The sequence below is a fragment of the Cariama cristata genome, unplaced genomic scaffold (genome assembly GCF_000690535.1).
Source record: "Cariama cristata isolate BGI_N322 unplaced genomic scaffold, ASM69053v1 scaffold358, whole genome shotgun sequence".
In the NCBI taxonomy this organism is placed as follows: Eukaryota; Metazoa; Chordata; class Aves; order Cariamiformes; family Cariamidae; genus Cariama; species Cariama cristata.
In genome coordinates this window covers 131074-139977 of record NW_009629240.1, presented here as the reverse complement: position 1 = coordinate 139977, position 8904 = coordinate 131074, and the positions used below count along the sequence as shown (strand labels likewise).

Genomic DNA, 8904 nt, shown 5'->3' with positions numbered 1-8904 from the left:
ACCACCTACAACAAACTCAACGTTCAGCTTCTCTTCACGCGGAGGAGAAGTCACCAGTAGATTCAAGCTGTCTGTCTGTTCAGTTATTAGCAAATGGTTGAGAGAAAATCAAACCAGCCTGGAACTGCTGAGCAGCGCAGTGGTCGGCGTAGCGGCCCTATGGTGTCACCCTGACTACTTTAGTTTTCAGGATGGTTAGATTGGGTTGGAGTGTAATGGGATTGGGTCTCCCTGCATGTTTACACTGTCCCTATTGTAATGTATCTTCTTTAAGACAAGATCTTCTTTAAATGTAAGAGGTAAGGAGAGAGGGGACAGGGCAGGCAAGCACTGTATATAGCATCTGTAACATTTAATTATATGAGACAGGGATTTTCCATATGCCTTGCAACACAAAGAACATTTAGATATCAGCATCACAGTATATATTTTCTAAATCACAACACCCACACATTTCCTTAGCCAAGTAGAACTTTTCCTTCTATGGCTGCATATCTAAAATTAGCCTGAAGGTCAAATCTGAATAGAAATACCCTTGCCATTGAACGTGCTGGGAATGATTGGTGCAACGGGCTCAATTTTCCCATCGAAAACCTTCATTTATTTTTTTTAAATAACAGTTGCTTTTACAATTAAAGAGCTTGGAGAAAGGCAAAATGAGGCCTGCTGTATAAAAATCATCATCAATATTCTGCTTTCACTGCAAGGCTATTTTTATAGCCAACTATTTTAAATGTAACAAGATGGATATAGTGAAGCCATAGTATAAAGATGTGGCAAAAGGCTTCCGAATAGCTGAGCTGAGCACCGGCATGTGAAAGAAAGGCCTTAACATTTGGAACATGTTTGTATATGAAAGATATACACAATGAAGAATTCTAAGTTAAGAAATGTATTGTCGAGAAGAAATGAATAGTTTAGGTCTAAAAATACTTGCTTAACCTGCAGTTGTATTATGTGAGGACTATGCAGCCTATACTGCACAAACGCAAAAGCACCGTCTTGCAAGAAGTGCCATTTATCAGCCACAGTGTTTTATTGAGTGCTTTAATAATACAAGTGTACATCAACTGATCCACAGTCAAAAGTGGCAGGTCCCTAAGAAATTTACAAGCACTTTTTTTTTTTTTAAGTAAATCAAAATACATATTAATTTGTTCAACGCAATAGCCTTTTGTGTGGGAAACAGAAGGCTAGTGATAAACACAGTCTTAGTAATGCACAGTGATTCTTGATTTTAAGCTTTTATACAAAACTTGTTCCCAGTAGCATGCACCCACCATTAAAGACTTCAGTACAAAAAAATAACCCTAAACACTACATTTAAGTAGAAACGAGATATAATTCTGAATTTGTTTGTTTTCCCAAAAACCACATGAAAGAAAAAAAACCAAAACCCACATTAATACAAAGCTTTGTGACAAAGCTCTATACTATTACAGATCCAACATTCTTTGCACTGATAACCAAAATTCCCTGTCTACATTTGAGGGAAACAACTTTCAAGTTAACAGAACAAAAAAACCCAGAACAAATAAAAATAAAAATAAAACCAAAAAGAAAGTAAGGACAACCTTTTGTCACAAAATGGTTCAAAATGTAATAAAAAATAAGAATGACGGGAAGGGCTATTGATGCACTTAGTGAATGTGCTTGCACAGGTCCAGCAAATCCTAGAGTAGGTTCCTATGTGGCATATCGCTTGGTCCACTGTCTGGCCATTCTGTCGTGCTCTGCTCTGTTAGTCATATACTGAGTGGCAATACTTCCAACCAGGGGGTCAGCTGAAAAGGAAACACAAACCGTGAAATACTCGACAGCCTTGCAAGGATGAAAAAGCTATTCTTAGATCCACGTTCATTCACTTCTCTTAGGTTTAACTGTAGGAACAAGGTGCCTACATCTACTAGTCGCATTTTGAAAGCACACATGCATACAGGAAGAAAGAAAGAAGAAGAAGATGGGGAGGAGTTGGCTGGTAAACGTTTCTGGTATACATATAACTAAAATAATTTTCTAAAATTCTGCCTCACAAACAGATGTTCCAATAATTTTATTTTGAGCTAAAAGTCGCTTTCAGGTGATAAGAATAAACATACTATGTCATTTATTTATGGCATTAGACTCCCACAAATATCACCTAAGAGGAGGATGGGCTCTAATTTTGTTATCAGGTTCAATGTTTTGGTTTTTTTTTTTTTAAAAAATACTTTTAGTTTTACAGCATAAAGAAAGATAAAGAATTAGGGCAGTAAGTACTGTTTTCAAAGCAACAAAAGTTAATTCCAAGCTTTGGGAATTGATATTTCATTTATGGGATCTTTCTGAGCATTCCCATGGCCAGAACGCTGCGAGATTTGGTCTGGATCTACAAAATACTTCACAAATAATTAATCAAAATCATTCATCAGCCCTCTAAGAAAAACAAAGCAAGGCAGGACTTTCCCAGAAGTGACCGTATGCAATCAACATTCTTCTCTTTCAGACAACATTTTTCTCTTCTCAATTTAAAGCAGACAAAATGTATAGAGATTTTCCTTTTTTTGAGGGAACCCATACTCCTGATATTTCTGCAACAGTAAATTTCCTGAGATTGTACCACGCAAGTTCAGAAGCAATGATACCATGACTTAGGACAGATGAACATGATTTCTTCTAAAAGCTAGTTAATAATCAGCTTTGTAGCTGACTGAAGACGGTGCCATTGAACAACATGAATCTTGGCTTCCCCAGTACAGTCATAATCTGAGTGTGGCGTTTGCATTACTGACCACTGAAATTCCTGGGAGTAGATGTCAAAGCCTTCTGCAAGGCAGAGTCAATCTAGACTTGTTTGTTTGTTTGTTGATGTTAAGAGTTTATGATAGGAGAAATATGTTGGTTTAGCCAAAAATCAACTGATTGGCTTACTGCCAACATTACTGAATATTAGTGAGTAATATCTAATGAAAAAATCTTTTGCTTTGAATGTACGCCCTGTACTTTCAGGAAGAGCCCGTGATTTGAATCTTAAGTTTGCACCTTCTAAATTAGTAAGGCAAGTTATCACTGTGACTGTGGTCTACTAAGTCCCCGTAGTCTCTGTCCTGCAAACACTTACTGCATATGCTTACCTTTAGTATCTTAATATACCCAGAGGAGGCCACCAAGGCCTGGACGTTGCTATTTTTACATGCATGAGTGTCAAAGAAGCATATCTGATCTAAGATCCATTTTAAAAGTTTTAGACTAGAAAGTATATTACCTTTAACTCCTGAGCCAAGGACGAGAACTATATAAGGGATTACCAGAAGGATTTTGGTCTGTGCAAATAGGAGGCTAACAGTCTGTGGGTATTTAAGAAGCACAAAGTTGTTCACGGCTGGAATGAGGTTTGAGAAGCACTGCAGGGTAAATGGGGAACCTGGGCAATGGGAAAGGGCAACATTTCTCTTGGCAAAAAAATTTAGGGAGTAGCCACAGGGAAATCTTGTCATAGTGTAATGGTAGTTTGGGGATGAGCCTGATAGCACTGTAGCGAAGTCGCACACCCTTCTCGGACGTGACACCACTGTGCGAAGAAATACTTTCACAAACCCATGGAGAAATGGAGACTAAGGTTTGAACTTGAAAGAAATCCTTGGAGTAAAATTCGATGCATGTGCCGGTTTTCACGCTGTTGGTGAACGTGGGTTTTGCCCTCTGAGGCATCTGGCTGTGATGGGCTGCAAGAATATCATGGCATTATCATCTGGAACACGGCAAGTGCTTAATGATGTTTAGTGTGTATTTAAAGTGCTGTCACTAAGACCTTTCTAAAATCTTATGTGAGTCAGTGAAAAGTGATGTGCTGTAGTAAAGGTTTACCTAGTTCAAATCTGAAAGTCTTTTATGTGTGGGATGAATGAGAGCTGTACTGAGGATCATATCATCATCCCCAATCCTGGATGACAGATTGCAATGTTTGGTTTCCTAGCATGGGTTTCCATCTATATCTCCTTTTGGGAGCAAGGAAATATTTCAACAACATACATCTTTGGAACGATTTGGAAGGTACAGGCTCTTCCTCTCACCTCCTCCCGGCACAGGAAGGTGTCCAGTTTCTTTTGAGGCGGGAGAATCTATGAGAGGAGTTCTTGATGAGAACGTGTGGAAATCTGTTGAAGCCCAGTAATATAGGGAACCGGGCTGTTTATTTATCCATATGTTCAAGCCTTTGTCTTTGCAGTGGTTTGTTTGGCAGCTGGGGAAAGAGCGGAGGTGACGGCCTGCAAGATGTCTGAGGCCTACATAGCTTTTGTTGTAGGTGTGTAAATTCCCACCGAGAGAGCGACCTGTGAATCAACTGTCATCTCGGGTGCTTCCCTCAAGTCAGTGCCTCTCTCCATCGGTGTCTGCCGGCGTGAAGCCGGGCTGCTGAAGCCAAGAGAGGTCTTCGCCTGCTGTAGCTAGCTGCTGGGGGGACGCTACTAAAAGGTGCTCTCAGTAATAACGGTAATAACATTGTTCTTTGCCATTTGGCTATACATTTTGTTGGTTATAACTATACTGAATAAAAGAACAAACCCACAGTTTGGTAAAGCCACTTGCTCATTTGAGACCCCTGAACTGAAGGAATAGAAAAATAGTTATTGCCAGAGAGGCCTAGCTATTTCACATCCCTGTCAGAGGGTCTGGAGGTATGTTCTCATTATATACAGTCATTTATGAGGACTTTAAAAAGGACTGTTCAACAGGTGTTTGAAGAGTTGGTTTATTTTAGCAGTTCCTGTGAAGCCATAAAACCACCAGGAGGCAAAACTGCTTTGTTTGGGAAGTCAGGACAGCTGGTGAGGGAAATTTTAACTTCAGAACAGAGCCACCCAACCAGTGGCACTCTGGCCAATTCGACACCGCACACTTCATTTGTGCCAGAGGACATGAGGACGGCGTGTGAACTCCAGAAACACCAACCGTCTCTTTAGACACCTGCGTGGGCAGCTTCAAACCCAATCCATATTGTCCATGGTGGAAGAGGGAGCTGGCCGGCAGGCCCAAGGAGACAGATCTCCCAGCGCTTAATCAGTCATGAGTCACCACAGCTATACAGTTCACGGGGACGGCCCATCAAATGGAGATCACAAGATAAACTGTTAATTAAAACGATTAAAAGATTTAATTCCCAACATGCACGAGCCTTGGTTATGGTGTCCAAGTCCTACAAAATACCAAGTACAAGGAAGAAACAATGGTTCCTATTTACCCCCTAAATGAAGTACCACATGGCTGAGCACCACCTGGTTCTCAGCTGGGCTGCCCTGTTGAAGGAGTATTGTGCAATCTCCATTAGTAGGGCCAAATATGTATTTATAAAACAACTGCTGCGTAAACTATCTAATTAAGAGATAAAAAGGAATACTGGATCTCAAAATTCGCAACGGTATTTTCCCCATGTTTCCATTTCTCATTACCATAAAACTGTTTCTTATTTTCCATTTGTATATATCTGCGGTTTTATTCTCGATGTTAGAAATTCATTCCCATAACTAGTAAATCGCTCTAGTTTTTTCTTTTCTTTTTCTTTTTTTTTTTAAGTAGTGTGATTCATCAGTGAATCAGGGTTCATTCTAGAAATCAACTCCAAATTGGATTGAGTCCAAATGACAACGAAAACCAGGGGATCAGGATATAAAGCTATGCCAGAAATGTGTTATCAGAACAACCTAGTGAAATAAATGAAAATAAACCCACAACAACAGTAACTCATAATAACAATAACAGCAAAACTATGCAACTCCTGGCCTGGCAGGAGGAGCGTACTTTGAGACCCCTCATATCACCAGATGGTTTGAGAGACGGGGTGGCACCCCCCGGGCACATCTCCTTCCCTGCCATCTGGGCAGGCATGGGCACCCCAGCCCTCAGGGTGCCAGCGCCTGGAGAAGCCGGGACGAGGCCGAGCGATCGCGTGCAGCACTCGGCAGCACCAAAATCCAGGAGCAGCGTTGCAGGTGGTCCCGGTTGCGACAGCCACGCGTGGGGAGTCGTGCCGTGGCGCACGCCGTCAGCTTACCAGAGAAGCTGCTGCAACTCTGCGGGCCTGGAAATCTTTAAGGTCTCATAATTTACTGTTCCTTCTAGTTCCTGATTCTCGTTTCTAGAAATCCGCCCTAGGATGCCTCTATAACCTTTAGCTTGTTTAGAGAAAAATTTTTATCCAATACTCTGATTGGTTCCATGTAAAACTGGAACACACCAGGAGTCACAGCATCACATTTCATGTTAAAGGACAAGGCAAGAGTAATGGAAATATATAAAAAAAGCACCAAATTAAACAAGCATGAACAGAAGCTAAGGTTCAGTGATGTAGCTTACATGGAAAATGTCAATCAAGAGAACTAAAGTATGAAGAAAAGCTTCTGGATGATTTATAGGAAGACTGCAGCTGCTAAATCTCAATTCACCTCACCATATGTAATCCTCATGTTATACCACAATTCATGAAATTACTCTGTATTTAAATGTAGTTTTGCAAGCTGGGCGAACTGGAGCTTGTCCCTAGCTTAAAAAGGTTGGATGTGCTGCTCTACGATGCCTTGTCATCTTCTTTTGCAGCCACTTAATGTGACTGTATATGGAAGAACATTTGTGTGTCACGTCTGTTGTAAGGCTAATCAAATTTACAGCCCAATTCTAGGGAGTTAATGCTATGGGGGATTTGGATGAGCTGAGGTTTGGTCATTACAAAATTTCAGCTGTGTTTAATGCTAGTTATACTGCTTTATCATTCAGAAGACAGACTATAATTCTTCTTTAAAACTACTTTTCCCCCAAATAAATGAAAATATATTGCTATACTGTATTTTTCTCCGCTTGTATTTTTACAGCTATTTCTATGTCAGCAAATAGCAATTTCAGAGCAGAATTCATCTCCTGGGCTTTTCAATGCTCTTTTAAAAATACAGCAAACATACTCCAGTGAAATAAAAAATGGAGACAAAGTGTTTAACAGCTTGATTTCAATGTGCCTTCTCCATCAGCCACATGATAAGCAGTGAAATACCAACTGATAGTGCCAACACGGTTAGAGAGACACACATTTAGACTTAAAATGTACATTACGGGTGTTTGTATGCATTTTATATATATATATATATTTATGAGCATTTATAAAGTAGAATTATATTTCTATTGCAGTATTTTACAGTTTTAATAGAGAGCAGCTGATTGAGTCAGTTATTACACCAGCACAAGTGGGTTCTCAGAAAGATTTCTGGAGCACCTTAGAAACTAAAAAAACCCACAGCCCTGTAAAAATCTCACAGTTTCTTCAGCCAAATATTTACAATGTACTTTTCTTTTTTGGTCCACGTTTAGATTCAGCTCTGTATCTGGGGGAATTCCGAAGAGCTGGCATCTGGCTGAAGAAGCAGAATTAAACTGGAAGAATTTCCAAAGGTTAGATGCAACTTGAAAGGTTTTATTCCGTCTCCTGAGCTATAAACGACTCCTTTCTCATAGCTGTGAGAGGCATCCCATTGAGAGGCTCTATGGAACTACCTGTACTGAAACATCAGTCACCAAAAATTAAACCTGCCTCCTTTTCTTTGGACTGGCTGTGTGAAATGTAGAAGAAAACAAACAAGTAATTTTTTAGTTATTTGGACTTCAGCTACACATTTGGAAGAGTTTTTGGTTTGTGGAATACTAACTGTTTTTTTTAGGGCTGGTTCTCTTTCCAAATGTTCTGCTGTATTTCTTTTTCAATTAAAAAATGGGGAGTGCTTGGGTTTTTTTGAGCTTTTTTTAGGAAAAGTCCAGGTGCTCTGTATGTCATCTACAGGATAGCTGCCTTGGAGTCATCTTTATACAGCAGCACAGGCAGGATTGGTTACCCAAAATTAAACCTCTCCAAAATAAAAGTTCGTATTTTCAATATCTACATTTTGTTTGGTGATTTCAGTGCAAGTAGCAGTGCAGGACAGAACATATTCCCATACTGGCTTGCAGTGAAAGCCAAGTTTTCTGAATCCAATTTTTGTGTTTTTAATACTGAATACTGTACCAGCCTTTAAGAAATAGGTCCCAAAAGGCAAACTAAAAAAAAATTAAGATTGGGGAAAAGGCAGAAACTAGTAATTCACTGAAACACCCGTTTTCTTAACAGCAAATGCTGGCAGCTTGATGCATATCAAAAACATCCTTAAACTTAATTTTAAAAAAACTATTTAATATCTAACTATATTCTTAGGTTGTTTTCATTGGCATCTGGGCTAGTGTTATAAGAAGACTAGTCAGTGAAATCTGCAGACAAAAGCAGTGTGAGACATGCTATACCAAATATATCATAGAACAATTTAGTACTCCGAGAGGAAGGGATTAAGAGAAGATGAGTTGTTTGTGAGTAATTTTATTTATAGTGTCACTTTGCCTCAGGAAGTTTCCATAGTTAGCCACATGTCACCTGTTTTAAACTTAATGAACTCCTAGAAGACCATGTCAAGGATACCATGAGTCTTGACGTGGAAAATGAGGTACGTGAAATGCATCGTAGTATCCTTCAGTGATCTTACAGCAGTAGTGTTGCTCTCTTTTGCTATCATTAATAATAATGCACAGACTAAGTAATTCTTTGGTGTCAGAGACAGGTGAAGTGGCACGCTGCATTACTCCACCAAACTTTCACCTTTGAAAAGAGTGCTCAAAATCAGAGCACAAGTGAAAACGAGCGCAGCGCAGCACTAATCCCTGTTTGTGCAGCAATAAAACTAACCTCGCGGTTGGAAGTCTGATCAACACACGCGTATGAAGTGGAACAACAGAGTGATTCAAGTCAGAACAAAGGGCGATAGCAGGGCTCTGAATTGCTTTACACATCCTACAAGCTGAACTACAATTTATTTCTGACTTTCATAAAATCACAGTTCCAACTATCCATTTAACCAT

The 8904-nt window shown here is 39.7% G+C and overlaps 1 protein-coding gene across 1 annotated transcript in view; it reads right to left on the bottom strand.

Annotated features, from left to right (window-relative positions):
- Positions 1–1015: 1015 nt before the first annotated feature.
- Positions 1016–8904, bottom strand: part of LOC104165438 (ubiquitin-conjugating enzyme E2 E2-like) — a 43654-nt gene continuing 35765 nt past the window's right edge. Inside the window, exon 4 of the mRNA XM_009705078.1 lies at positions 1016–1784. Coding sequence (XP_009703380.1) covers positions 1687–1784 — 98 coding nt within the window. The 3' untranslated portion in view covers positions 1016–1686. The remainder of the gene's footprint in view (positions 1785–8904) is intronic.